Below are 15,952 nucleotides of genomic sequence, written 5' to 3' on the forward strand. Positions count from 1 at the left end.
ATGCAATTACATAGATCAATCATATCATTATAATATGAAGTGAAAAAGTTAAATTCCACACAGCATTAAAACTCTTTTGCAACGTTTAACAACTGCAATAATGGTTATGATGACGAATGGAGTATCTCTACGTTTAATAAAATTATCTAAAAATTAACAAGAAAATGTGAGATTCCTATACAAAGTGATGGTTATATGGGGGCCTCATAACCACCATGGGTAGATGCAGGTTATTGTCATGGTCCTAGCTTTTGGTTTTGGTGGTTTCATGGGTGCTTATTACATTATAATAGCAAAGCAAAAGTAGGTCATGGATCAATAATAATAAGAATCATGAATCAAATACTATGATTAATAAAATATTATGCACTTGAAAGAGAAAAGGGGAGCACCATATATAGAGAGAGTAGTCTAGATAGATAAATAGATAGATAAATAGTATGTATAATGGATGGACAGATAGATAGACAGACAGAAAGACAGGAGAAATGCCGAAATAAATAAATGAAAGCATCATAAAAAAGAAGAAGAAATTGATCTATTTTTCTGTTTTGAAAGTCTTAATTTCAGTAGGCCATGTAGTTTATTTACAGTTGGTGACCAGGATTTTACTAGCTTTTTGTTTCAAAATGACTTAACAACATCTCTTTTCTTCATAATATGACTACTACAGGCTGAAGTGCAGTGGCATGATCCCAGGTAACTGCAACCTCCGCCTCCTGGGCTTAGGTGATCCTAATGCCTCAAGCCTCCCGAGTAGCTGGGACCGCATGCACATACCACCACGTCTGGCTAATTTTTGTATTTTCAGTAGAGACGGGGTTTCACCATGTTGGCCAGGCTGGTCTCAAACTTCCAGGCCTCAAGTGATCTGCCTGCCTTAGCCTCCCAAAGTGCTGGGATCACATGTGTGTGCCACCGTGCCCGGCTACATTCACCCATTTAAGTTTTGTATTTTTTCCAAAAGCATATTATAATCAGCTTCATTGTAATAACCATCTTTGATCTGTCCCTTAAATGTCTGCTTTACTTCTACTTCAAGTCACTAAATATATTTTAATGAGATTTTTCTCTGACAGCAATTAATGGATCATTAAAATCAAACATATTTCATTTGACACTCTTAAACTTTTATTGATTTATAAAAGTAATAGTTTTATGGTAAGTGAAAAGGTCCCATATTTTCATCCCACATTCAGTAAGCTTTAGATGTGCATATATTGTCTACTTGGCAGCACATAATGTGCCATAGATGCACCTACTGTTCTGGGGGATAAAGGTTGCAATGCTCTGTGACAGAGGCTCTAACAGCTTTGTATACATTGTTCCAGGGAGACAAGAGTTCTGGACGGAAATTCACTGAGGGCTCAAGAAAAAAACTACCAAATAAATGGGTCTTCCCACCCCCAACCTTACTCTCTGTTTTAAATTTTTTGAATAGGTAATACATTTACATGGTTCAAAGTCAAAAACTTAGGTTAAGGCACTCAATGTGAAATCTCCTCTCCATTCCTTTTTCCAAGCCAGACAATTTCACCTCCAAGAATATCCAATGCCACAGACTTTCTAGTCCTTCCATGGACATTCTATGCATTAACACACACACATAACACACTTTTTAATATTTTTTTATGAAAATGTTTACAAATTGCCTTTGTCATGTAACAATATACCTTCAACATACGTTTATATCAATATATAAAGTGTCTGCTATCTTTTTGTGAGGATGAACAGTTTCTCACTGTGTGCATGTTTTTAATTGAATCAGTCCACTATCCTGTATATGTCTACTATATTTTGCTATTACAAAAAAAAAAAGACAGAAGGAATAACCTCATTGAAATCCATCATTTCTTGATTATGAGTATAGACAAAACAACTTTTTAGATTTAAAACTAAGTGATTAAATATTATAGTATGGGTATTTGTAATTTTGATAGATATTTCTAAATTGCCCTCTATGTAGGGCACTTTTATACTCTTATCAGGAATTTGTGAGAGTGTCTATTTCTTAACACCCTCACCAATACAGTTTGCCATTAGAATTTTTATTTTATCAACATTTAGAAGTAAAAAATAGTGTCTCACAGTTTTATATTACACTCTCTTATTCTAAATACACTTTGCTTATATAAATAAGGATAAATATGTTTTTGTCAGTCACTGGTATTTCCCTTGCCATCAATAGTCAATTCATATCCTTGAACATTTTATTGGATATGTTCTTATTGATTTGTGGAATCTCTTTGTATTATAAAAATTTGTCTTTCTATGTGTTATGAGTTACAAATGCTTTTCCCAGTTTACCATTTGTCTTCTTTTCTGGTTAGTAAATTTTTTTTCTTTTATTGCCATGTAATTTATTTTATTTTATGTAGTTGAATTTATTAATCTATTTCTCTATAACTTTTAAGTGGGCAACACACTGAAATATGCTTTCTCAGGTCTAAGACTATATAAAAATACTCGTGATTATTTTTAGTATCACTTTCTTTTGTATACATAATATTTTATACAAAATTGTATAGATAATATTTGTATCTTTGATTCATTTAAAATTTATCCTGGTATAAGATGTGACATATAGATCCAAATTTATCTTTTTCAAATAATACCCTGTCATCTCAACATGATTCACTGCATATTTGATCTTTTCCCTTATTGATTTAAATGTCACAATTTCAACTTTTACTGAAATTTCTATTGTGTTTCATTGGGCTATTTACATGCTAGTACCATAGTAATTTAAATATTTTAGCTTTATAACATGTTTTAGTATCTAAAATGTCTTGTTCTCCAGTCTTTCAAATATTTTGCTGTCTTATCTTTCCATAGGAATAGTAAAGTACACTCTTGGCTATTTTAAAACTATTTCTTTAGACTACTGCTACTGACTCCTGTTTAATCCATTTTCACATTGTTATAAAGAGCTACCTGAGACTGGGTAATATATAAAGAAAAGAAGTTTTATTTTATTGGCTCATGGTTCTGCAGGCAGTACAGGAAGCATGGCTAGGGAAGCCTCAGGAAACATACAATCATGGTGGAAGGTGAACAGGAAGCAGGCACCTGGCCAGAGCAGGAGAAAGAGAAAGAGAAGGGGGAAGAGCTACACACTTTTAAACAACCAGATCTCATGAGAACTCACTCACTATCATGAGAACAGCAAGGAAGAAATCTGCCCCCATGATCTAATCACCTCCCACAAAGCCCCTCTTCCGGCACTGGGGATTACAATTTGACATGAGATTTGGGTGGGGACGTAGACTCAAGCCATATCAACTACCTTCTGTGAACAAAGATAAAATTAGTTCAGTTCCACTTTCTTACCCCTACTTTTGTTTTCCAAGACCTGCAATTACAATTCTAAAGTCATAGTGAATGGATTATTTAGGCACAGAATACATTTTAATTTAATTAACAGAAAATATAACAAAAATCCCTTAACTGAATATCTAACACATCAGCCAGAGAGGCGGCAGAGAACACTGCGGAGAGAAACGTTTACTTTTTCAAGAATTAGCCCTCATGGGCTAACTTCTTAAAAGGCTCCATGGAAACCAGCTATTATGAGTACAGTGCTTAAATTGGTCAATCCGGGGAGGGGGCCTGAAGCAGCAGATTTGGGTTGGAGCCAGTGAACTGCCAGGTCATACATCTGCAATCCCTGACGATACAAATAAAAAGTTCTCCCAACCATGAAGGCTTAAGTGAAGAAACAGAAATGAAGGTCAAGACTCTGTATTTTTTTGCCTTCATTTTATCAGGGCAGACAGACGATGCTTTTTCCAATCATGCAGCTTATAATCTCTACAGCCAGTGCCAAGATCATTAAACTGGATCTACTTCCAGCCTTGGTAGATTCTGGCCAGGGTACTACCACAAAATGCAACGGGCAAAGGGAGAATCACACTCTTACTGCTACTGCTGTCTCCATGAGTTTCCCCGTCAGTGCAGTCCCAGGCTGGGATGTGTGCCACCTGGTCATCCAACACCTTTGTTTGCTCAATAGCACTGGCTAGGAGCAAAAGCTTTGGAGTCAATCTAGCACACTGGCATTCTGGATCTTCTGTTTCTCATCCATATAATCCTAAGAAAGTTACTTGGCCTCTTTGTGCCTCAGTTTTTTCATCTCTAAGGTGAGTTAATAATAGTAACTAACCTCACAGCTCTGTGGTGATGATTTAATAAGATAACCCATGTAAAGTAGTTTAAATATTGTCTAGACTATAGCAAATGTTCAATTAATATAGCTTTTATTAATTTTATTTTGGTACATATATCCTGCTGGCAGAGTCAGGCAAGAAAAATAGTTCAGATACAATATGGTAAGTGAGGAATAAATTATTTGTGATGGGGGCAGAAAGCAGGTTTGAGTGTAGCACCCCTGACTTTCTTATTCAAGAGAGAGGGAATATGTATGTTTTAACTACAGTGTTATATATAAATTAACCTAAGATGATTTTCACGGTTTTTAAATTTATGACCCAAAAAGTCTTATCTGTTTCCAATGTTAGCAATCCCCTTGCTTCACTCTCCATTTTAATGTGTAGTTTTCCCCTTGAGAATGTTAATGGATTTATTTTTTATTTATTTTAAAATTAATATACTTTATGTAATATGAATAAGAGTGAGTACTTTTCAGTTTAGTACAGAAAGTTTATTTTCCATGGTTTATCTAAGCAGAGTTGGAACAGCAGCAGAGGAGACTGTGCCAACAACTTTTATGAGTTTCATGAGCCTAAATAAATATATTTGTAAGTCTCAAACAACAAAATGCTGTGTTAATGGAACAAAGCTGAAAACTCTTCAAACTAAATTGCAAACAACTATCTGCCACATAAAGAGCCATTGAAGGGAAACTTTCCAATACAATGATGCTCTTTTTCTGCCTCCCATGTAAGCCAGGAAAGAATAACTAGCTCAAGGAATGTTAACGAAGGTATAGTCTGGAAGGGAGGATCACGCAAGGACATCTGGCTCCTGCTTGTGCTTTACCCACATGGACTGAAATTCAAATGAAAATATTTTATTGTAAAAAAGAAAAACGCTGAGCTGTCTTCTAATGTACCATTTCATATTATATTGATGTGTTCTCCTTCTTCATTTAAATTAAATGGATATTTAAATTAATGGATGTTTGAACAGAGGAAGTTAACTGAAACAACCTTCTGTTTGCATGTGAAGAAATGGTTTATTACACCAAAGAATCATTTTATCCGCTGTATTACAGAATTAGGAAATTAGATTTGGGAACCAAACTGGCATAGCAGAAATAAATATGGCTGCAGTGAGCATCATGAGAGGTTTTTTTGAGATTCGGGACCGTAATTGAGCAAAGGGGGATAATAATTTCTTTCTGCTTTGGGTTCAGATTTACAGCTTACCTAGTCGTCTATATCTGAATATGAGGGAAAAAAAAGAGTCGCAGGAGAATCAAACAACATAAGCCTCCATGATAGATAGTGCAGACATGTTTCAAACATTAAGTTAGGAGATGAATGCTGCCCCCAGCATTAAAACATTTTTAATAAAAACTATATATGCTCAAACTTAATTTTTTGGCAGAACAAGCCTTTCAGAATAAGATTTCTGTTAAGGAGACATCACAGTGAATGAGCAGAAGACATTTCTTTCTTTTAGCTAAAAAGCAAAGGTCCCTGACCTCAGAAGCATTACCTGCAGGTGACCAAAGAGGAACCATGACACAGAAGATCTAAACATTTGAAACTGCATTTAATGTTTACGTGCTCTTGGTCTCTCAATGGCAACCAAAGGAAAATCAAATTATTAACAAAATGAAAAATGTTAAGATGAAGCAAAAATTCCTTTGGGGAAGACCAGTAGCTTCTTTCCAAATTCAGTTTTAACTCTGGGCCCACATTTTACCTTCCATTTGGACCTTCAGCCCAAGTCAAATAAACTAACTTATTATATATCCTACTCCCAATTAATCAACATATATTTGTTTGGAGCCTACTAAACTGTTCTAGGCTCCGGGATACAGCACTAAAGACAGAGGCTCTGTCCTGAAGGATCTTATTCAAGGGTTGGAGTGAGATAGTTAACAAACAAATACACACAGAAAATATCAATAACATAATGTTTAACAATTAATAAGCTAATTGCAGTTTCTTGTTAAGGATACCACCATTTTCCTAATCACTCAGACCCAAAACACTGAACTTACTTTTCTTATTTCTGAATAGATCTAGTAACTTAAAGACCAAAAAAGGTTTTTTAAGAGAATTTCATTGCTGTGTGAACAGAAATATGAAATGTGCTACTGTAAAAACAGGAAGAACATCATCTTAAATCTGCCAATAGTACTACGTTTTATATTCGCACTGTAATTCACATAATAAATTAAAATATTTTACCTTTGATAGTTGATCAAAAGTAATTGCTATAGTTATATTTTTATTTAGAGCAAACATCACATTTATGGCAAGATTTTTACAGACACTACATTATCCATAAAACTGACTACAATTCAAAACCTGTCACTAAGTGTAACAACTGTTTATAGTTTTTCCAGATATATTATACTACCGATTATATTAAATAGTTTTATATAAGCAAATATCACTTGTTCTTTTATATAAAGAAACAATATTACCCAAAGAAAATTGAAAATATCTGCTTTTAAGACATATTTAAATAAATATGACTTATACACAAGTAAGGCCTTCATAAAATCTTTACATTTCAAATTCTAATCACTACTTCTTCCAATTCTGCTATTCCCCACCGATCCCAAATACTAAATCACATAATTATTTCTGGGCAATGGTTAAATAGATTTGGCTGCCTGGGCAGGAAGTAAAGAAAGGCACGACTGGATTCAGGGCTTTGGGTGGTGCCTACATGCTATCAATGTCCCTCTTTCCTAAAGAACATAGGCAAGTGGTGAATAAAGACTTGTACTGTCTTTCTCCCATGTCTGGCTTGGCTCTGTATGTTGCTTTGATGAAATGTAACGTAGAAAAGCCTCGTTCTGTTTTTAACTAAGAAGAAATACATTGTTTGATGTGCATTAGAAATGTCACAACTACTATAATCAGTCAGTGGCTGTGCCTTCTCATCTATAATCAAACTTTGTTCCCAAGTACATCTAGTTTAGATATTAGTCCAGAAGTAAAAAGTGAAAGAGAGCGAGAAAAGTTTAAGCAACACAATCAAGTTACAAAAAGTCAGGAGAAAAAATACAAAAAGTGGCCAGGAAAAAGAGGCACAACCTAGAATTTCTGCAGATCCCTGAGTTTTTGGTCTAATGTTGGTGCTTCTTCAGGTAATTCAGATATTCGTTCACGTCTTCCAAGTGTTACTTTCACCTTTCCACTACAGGCTGACTTTGACTATCAACAGTGTATTTAAGTAGTATAAGATACTTGGTCATTCTTGTAAACAATTTCACAGAGAATTTATTTGGTCCTTAAAATAATCAACTATGTTTTTTTAAACTTTCTTTTTAGAGGGAGCATGAAATTAATTTGTAATTATATAAAATGTATATAACTATAACAATTAATTTGGAGCTAAGTATACATGAACCAGGGCAAATGAAAAAAAAACAGGATAATACATGTCCCAAGGATTTATAAGATTATGGTTTCTGGCGTTGAAACAATGGCATATGTACCCACATTCTACCTCTTGCGAAATAATATAGTTCATATTGCTGTTTATCTTCTATAATTAAACTTTAGATTTTGTCTCTTCCCATTTTCTTTTTTACAAAGAGGAATGCAGCTGTTTACAACCAATCAACAAAAAATAACTCAAACTACTTTTGGAAAGAGAAAGAGCAAAAGACTTAATTTGAGTTGACGATAATGCTTATGTCACAAAAAATGAGAATAGTTATACTCTATTGCCTTTAGAAAACTGCCTTAGATGAAATAAATTTATTTAAGTAACATAACTGAAAAGATAAACATTGTATCAAAACTACTAGAATCATCAAAACTATTCTAAATATCCATGATAATTGAAGCTACATGCACTTAGAAACTTCTTAAATTTTATAAAAATGATACAGGTTTTGATCACAGATATATATAACAAGTAAATTTATTCTATTTAAGAACTGCTAATGGAATTTACATTTCAATATTATAATCCATATTTAATATTGCAGAAAAGTATTAGGTTTTTTGATATCTTTATTTGAGCAAGCTATTCTTTATTATTTGTGGTGGTAATTTCCAAACCCTTCCTGAATCAATAATCCATTTTAAAAAATTTGGTGGCCAAACAACATTCAGTATACCAATTAGAATATTTTATTTTATAATATATGACATGGTGCCAACTACTAACACATCATTTACACATGATACTGTATTTCACTTGGACTTCTTATCTCTATCTCAATTTTCGTTTTTGATATAACTTTGTAAGTGAAATGGAAACCTACTTTATTAAGGAGAAACATAAATGGCTAGATTACTCCCATTCTCACTGCAACACAACTGAGATAACAAACTAGATGCAAATGCTCATTGACTCTTTTCAAATCAAACCCACTAAGGCTACAATACACAAACACAAAACTACTCTAGGGTTAAACCTATGCTTTCATAGTAGATAAAGAGTTTAATTGTGACCAATAGTCTTCAAAACTTCAAATGAAGTCCTGTTTTTCTTGCATTAAAGTCACAATTAGGCATGCTTCCCAAAGTAGAGAGACTCACCTTCACATTTCTGAGTCGTTTCACTCTGCTTGTGACCAGCAGGGCATCTGCATTCAAAAGAGCCCACTGTATTGATACAGTTTCCTCCTTGGCATATCCCTGGGATAGCCTGGCATTCATCAACATCTGCAAGAAGAAAACATTTTGAACATAGATGACACTGGTTTTCAGAATATCTATCCTTTTTTTTTACTATAAAAACTTTATATAAACTTTCTTCTAAGAAACTCAGTTTTTCAAGAGAATGGGGTTAGAGAAGTCAAACACCTTTGTATGCATATGTTTTAATTTATGTAAATGGTATCATGTTATATATCTTAGTTTGTTTCTTAATTTTCCTTTTAGAATTTTGTTTTTAAGATCTATCCTGTTGCGGGAAGTCAGGGACCCTGAACGGAGGGACCAGCTGAATCCATGGCAGAAGAACATAAATTGTGAAGATTTCATGGACATTTATCACTTCCCCAATCAATATTCTTGTGATTTCCTATGTCTGTCTTTACTTTAATCTCTTAATCCTGTCATCTTCGTAAGCTGAGGATGTAGGTCGCCTCAGAACCCTGTGATGATTGCGTTAATGGCACAAATTGTTTAAACAATATGAAATCTGGGCACCTTGAAAAAAGAACAGGATAACAGCAATGTTCAGGGAATAAGGGAGATAACCATTAGGTCTGGCTGCCTGAGAGCTGGGCGGAACAGAGCCATATTTCTCTTCTTTCAAAAGCAAATAGGAGAAATATCGCTGAATTCTTTTCCTCAGCAAGGAACAGTCATGAGAAAGAGAATGCCTTCCTAGGGGGAGGTCTCTGAAATGGCCGCTCTGGGAATGTCTGTCTTTTACGGTTGTAGATAAGGGATGAAATAAGCCCCGGTCTTCCGTAGCGCTCCCAGGCTTATTAGGATGAGGAAATTCCCGCCTAATAAATTTTGGTCAGACCGGTTGTCTGCTCTCAAACCCTGTCTCCTGATAAGATGTTATCAATGACAATGCGTGCCCAAAACTTCATTAGCAATTTTAATTTCACCCCGGTCCTGTGATCTCGCCCTGCCTCCATTTGCCTTGTGATATTCTATTACCTTGTGAAGCACATGCTCTCTGTGACCCACACCCTATTCGTACACTCTCTCCCCTTTGAAAATCACTAATAAAAACTTGCTGGTTTTGTGGCTTGTGGGGCATCACAGCACCTGCCAAAATGTGATGTCTCCCCCGGATACCCAGCTTTAAAATTTCTCTCTTTTGTACTCTTTCCCTTTATTTCTCAGACTGGCCAACACTTAGGGAAATAGAAAAGAACCTATGTGAATAACGTTGAATTATTGGGGGCGGGTTCCCCCGATACATCCATACTGTTATGTGGACAATCTGTTGCTTCAGTTGGCTGCAGAACACTTAATGTGTTTCCTCTCCTGATCATGGGCACTTGGTTTATCTTTAGCTTCTCAAAACCTCAGTGAATGGTACAGTGAATGTCTCCACTACGTTTCTTTGTGGAGTTGAATGACTATGGACATTGAGGACTCAGACTCTTTATCACTTTGCTGTAGACCCAGAGCAGAATTACTAGATCATAGGGTATAATGAATAAATAGTGTTCAGTGGTCCTTCAGAATGCCTGCAGGAGTCTTCATACCACTAGCAGTCTACACACCTCTACTGTTCATGAAGACTCCTGTATTTCTTCTTTCCTGCCAATACATGATATTACTATCCAATATCCTAATTTTCTTTTTTTTAGACCAAGTTTTGCTCTTGTTGTCCAGGCTGGAGTGCAGTGGCGAGATCTCGACTCACTGAAACCTCCACCTCCCAAGTTCAAGCAATTCTCCTGCCTCAGCCTTCCTGAGTAGCTGGGATTACAGGCATGCACCACCATGCCCGGATAATTTTGTATTTTTAGTAGAGACGGGGTTTCTCCATGTTGGTCAGGCTGGTCTTGATCTCCTGACCTCAGATGATCTGCCTGCCTTGGCCTCCCAAAGTGCTGGGATTACAGGCATGAGCCATGAGCCACCATGCCCGGCCTCCAATATCCTAATTTTCTTGTATTGTAAAGGAATATTGTAATATTGTAAATATTGTAATATTTGTAATATTATAAATATCCTAATATTGTAAAGGAATATTAATTATTACTTTAGTTTTCATTTCTCTAATTACTAGCTCCTACACTTATTAGCTTTTTTATTTCCTCATGTGAAAGTTGTCTATTTATATTCCTTGAACACTCTTATATTGGAATTGTTGGAATTGTTGTCCTCTTACTCTAAATTTAAAATTTCAGTTTTAGACATTGAAATTATCATCCTATCCTTTAAATTGCCTATTAATTTCATCCACATAGGCACAGAAATCCTTAGTATTGACATAATAAAATTCATGAAGCATTAATAAAGAGTTTTTGGACTTTAAATGTAAAAGGAAGTTCTTCAGGTAAAATAAAAGTGAGATTAAAATTCTAACCTACACACAAAAAATGAAAAGCAGTAGGCATGGTAATATGTTAATAGAGAAAAAACATATTTTCTTATTTTTTAATTAACCTTAACAGAATTGATTTTTCCAAGCAACAACAAAAATAATGTATTTTGGATGTTATAACACACAGAAGTCAAAAGCATAACAACAATAACATGAAAAATTGAAGAGGTAAATGGTACCATTGTAAAGTTATTACATTATAACTGAAGTGGCATTATACTACTTGAAAATAGAATGTAGTAAGTTAAATATGTATAAACACTAAAAAATAAGCAGAGATATAGTTAATAATCCAATTGTGGAGATAAACTGCAATACAAGAATATACACTATTAATCTAAGAGTCAGGCAAAGAGAAAGAGTAACAAAGAATAGGTGAGACAGACATGAGATAGTAAACACAATAACGAGATTTAAACACAATAAAACTGATAATCATATGAGATGTCAGTGGTAGGAAAAATTCCATTAAAAAGTCTGATTGTCAGATTTTTAAAAAGCAAGACCCAATTTTAGGCTGCCTACAAGAAAACTCCTTTGACATCTTAAAAAGTAAAGGGATGAAAAAGATATATTAAGAACTCAATAAAAAAAAAAATCTGGAATGGCTATGTTAATACTATAAGTAGTACTCATCACAACAAGTAATACTGTGTGTGGATAAAAATGGACATTGCATAATGACAAAGGGGTAAATTCATGAAGAAGACATGATAATGCTAACTGTGTGTGCATTATTATAAAGCATTAAACACCTGGAGCAAGGGTAATTTCAGCAGATAAAACTGAAAACAGAAATAGATAACCTGGAAGTATGTGGAAATTTCCACATTCTTCTCTTAACTAAAAGAATAAGTAGACTGAAAACCATCAGGGATATATTAGACTTGAACCATATTTTCAACCAACTTGTCCTAGTTGACATTTATAGAATACTCCACCTCACTTAAGCAGAGCACACTTTCTTATCAAGTGCCCACAGAATATTTACCAAGAAAGACTATATTGTGAGGCCACGTAAAAGGTTCATTAAATGTAAAAGAAAGTTAAAATAATCCAAAATATGTTCTCCAAACACAACAGAGTTAAACTAGAAAGTAATAAAGGAAAAAATCTGGAACAACCTCAAATATCTGAAATTTAAACAATATGCTTTGAAATAATGAACAGGTCAAAGAAAAAATCACATGGAAAAATAGAACATATTTTGAATTAACTTAAAATGAAGATACACCATATCAAAATTTGTAGGATGCAGCTAAACTGGTGCTTTGACATAAATGTACCATTAAATGCTGATAGTACAAAAAGAGAAACTTCTTAAATCAGTGATCTGAGTTTCCATATTAAGACATTTTAAAAAGAAGAGCAAATTAAACCCAAAGTAAATGGAATCAATAAAATAATGACGATAAAATACAAAAAAATAGAGATAATCAATTACTATAAAACCTGGCTTTTGGAAATACAAGTAAAAAAATCAGTTGATTTTTATAATAAACACTGTATATAAAAATAAATATGTAAATTTACACAAATTTGTTACAATCTATTCAAACTTACAAGCTTACATAATAGATTTATTAATGCTATATACTTAATTACAAAATAACGTATCTCATTGCAACAAATGTAAAAGATACAGAAAATAGAAAGTTAAAGAAATGACCATCGATATAAATTTGCTTCTGTCTTTTTAGACTTTTATTCACACACATATTCAGAATGGTGGTCTGTTTATTTAACAAGAATGAAACCATAGTATATGTGTTTTTCTGCATCTTGTTTTTCTTCATTATAAAATATTTTGTGAACACATCTCTGTGTCAGTACATATCAATTTGCCCTATTATTTTTTGGTAAGCTCAAAAGTTCTGTATATCTCAGTGTGTAAATTAGTGAATTCAAGCCTACAAATTATTTCTTCCTCCTATTAGCTATATCTATTGAACTAATTACAACAGTCCAAAGTATTTTTGTACTGAATTAGATTTCAGTGTCTTATTAAAGGATACATGATGTAAACAAAAATCAACTATGAATACAATATATGGCAAGAAGTCTACATACTGAACATTCTAATTCAGCACATTTTAAACCTCATTATTATTATTATTGTTATTATTATTTTTTGAGATATTATTATTATATTTGCTCCTGTTGCCCAGGCTGGGGTGCAATGGCGCAATCTCGGCTCACTGCAACCTCCACCTCCTGGGTTCAAGCGATTCTCCTGCCTCAGGCCTCCTGAGTAGCTGGGATTACAGGCATGAGACACCTCGCCCGGCTAATTTTGTACTTTGAGTAGAGACAGGGTTTCACCATGTTGGTCAGGCTGGTCTCGAACTCCTGACTTCAGGTGATCCACCTGCCTCGGCCAACCAAAGTGCTGAGATTACAGGCGTGAGCCACTGCGCACAGCCTTAAACCTCATTTTTAAATGTACTACACTCCCACTCTCATTACAGTGTGGTACAAAAGAGCTCTAGAAACTTGTTTTCCTGGCAGATAAATCAGAGAAAAAATATGGTAAAAGCTGAAAAATGAGAATAAGTCTACAAAACCTTAATATTATTCATAAAATTGTACGCTGCATACAGACTATAGTAGATTCAGTGATTTTGCGAAAAGAAAAACAATCCAACATCATAGGATTTATTTTGTAACTGCCTAAAAAGTATTTTTTTTAGAAGGAGAACGAAATCCTTATTTTTGAAGTCTCCTAGACTCTGCAGTTATGTAGAATTAATTTCTTTTAGTTAGATCAAGTTAGCAGCTAAAATAAAAAAGAAAATTTAAAAGAAATCATATAGAAATAACCAAGAAATAACCAATTTTGACCAAGATGGGCTCTTTATAAATATAAAAAAGCAAGCCTCAAGCCTTCAAACTATGCAAGAATTTCTACATCTGCAAAGTCCTATCACAAGCAACTACTAATGATTGATTAATTCTCCAATGACCAGACTGTACAGATGTATCTTTGTTTATTCCTTCGATTCAGGCAAAAACTTAGTATTTCTTTAAATTTTGAATTATTCCAAATCACACGTAACAATTTTATACAACACAATTATATATTTTGAAACTTATACCTTATGCAATAACATCAGTCCATGTCTATTAACGTTAAAAATAATGTAACAAAGCAACAATAATTCTAGTTTATAACCTCATTTATTCTCCAAATTCTCCATGTAAACGTGTTCTAAAAAATTAATTTTATTACATAAATTATTAGATGATATATTATTTTTAGTTCATGTCCAAATATGGAAAATATGTGCAGTATTATAGGCATATAAAAATGGTTCATTTAATTTATATGTGCAGGAACCAGAGGACATAGAAATTACTACTATATTTCATAGTGTGTTTTTTAACTTTTCTTGTTACCAAATTAGATCCATTTCTAATTTTAATTTTTTTACATTGAATTTGCTTTTTCTTTTTAATTTTTATAGTTTTGGGGATACAGGTGCAGGTTTGTTACGTGGATATATTGCATAATGGTAAGGTCTGGGCTTCTAGTTAACCCATTATCCAAATAGTGAAAACTCAGTAGGTATCAATAGGTAATTTTTCAGTCCTCATCCCTCCCCTCAGCCTCCCTACTTTTGGAGTCCCCAGTGCTTATTATTTCCATTAGTAAACAGAAATTCTTATTTCTATACTCTGTAGATATTCACACATAATATTTTATTTCTATGAAAACAAATGTCTAAGGACAGCAACTAAATAATAGATCTATTTCTATTTGGAATCTGAGACATATGGGGTGTCCTGGCAATCATTTAATATGATTTGATTCAGACTGAATATCCACTCATGTATGATACACAAAATTCAAATGTTAAAATGATCATCAAAACAAGTATATATTGGTAACTTGATATCTGCAGGATCCTGAAATTGTAATAACAAGAACAGAGCATGGTTCTATCTCGATCTTATCTTAACAAATGTCACCATCATGTTCCAGCTGTTAAAGTCAGAAGCCTAAGAGAGAAACTTGGCATGTTCCTCTCACTTATGTCACATCACTTCATCAGCAACAACTGCTTACTTTCCAAGAATATCTCAAATCTTTCCTCTGCTACTACCCGGTCTCAGCCTCCATCATATAGCACCTGGACTACTGCAGAAACTTTATAACTGGCTTCTTGGCGTCCACTCTGGCCTTCCTATAACTGATGCTCCACAAAGCATCATTGTTTTAAATTTCCATTAAATATGTTGTTTTTAATTTCCTTGAGATAAGAGAGAAGTACACAAACTTTGCATTTATTTGGGTAGTAATTCTTTGAAGCATGTTCATACCTGCCTTTTACTTATGTTTTCTTTTTTTGCTGTTGGATTTTTTTTTTTTCAGTTTTTATATGCAGGCCTTTCTCTTTATTATTCATCTCTCAATGCAGCCATTTCCTGCTGAAATGCAGAGTGGGGAAGGCTCAAAGGAAATGCGTTGGTTTGAAACTTCTACAAGGCCTAGTCCTGAAACACTTTGTCACCAAACTCCTCCCCCAACCTTTTTTTCCCTTGAGCATCAATTTTCAACTGTCGGTGGTGTGACTCTTATATTTACAGATTACTTGCTAGTGTCCATACTTCCTCTTTGTCCTTCCACCCTCCTGCACCTCACTCAAGAAGTGTCTCTGGGATGGAAGACTGGGTGGAGAATACTCAGAAATGGCTTGCCCCCACAGTTTCTCCTTCCATTACCCTCTGTTACTGTGAGGTTCTGAAGTAGATCTGTCTCTTATGGGAACAT

At 34.1% G+C, this 15,952-nt stretch overlaps 1 protein-coding gene across 2 annotated transcripts in view; it reads right to left on the reverse strand.

Moving 5' to 3' along the window:
- FBN2 (fibrillin 2) overlaps nt 1-15,952 on the reverse strand; it is a 283,862-nt gene that overhangs the window by 179,013 nt on the left and 88,897 nt on the right. For both annotated transcript variants that reach the window (XM_024246978.3, XM_054555893.2), the window contains one exon: nt 8,697-8,822. In XM_024246978.3, coding sequence (XP_024102746.2) covers nt 8,697-8,822 — 126 coding nt within the window. The remainder of the gene's footprint in view (nt 1-8,696; nt 8,823-15,952) is intronic.

The sequence above is a fragment of the Pongo abelii genome, chromosome 4 (genome assembly GCF_028885655.2).
Source record: "Pongo abelii isolate AG06213 chromosome 4, NHGRI_mPonAbe1-v2.0_pri, whole genome shotgun sequence".
Classification (NCBI taxonomy): Eukaryota; Metazoa; Chordata; class Mammalia; order Primates; family Hominidae; genus Pongo; species Pongo abelii.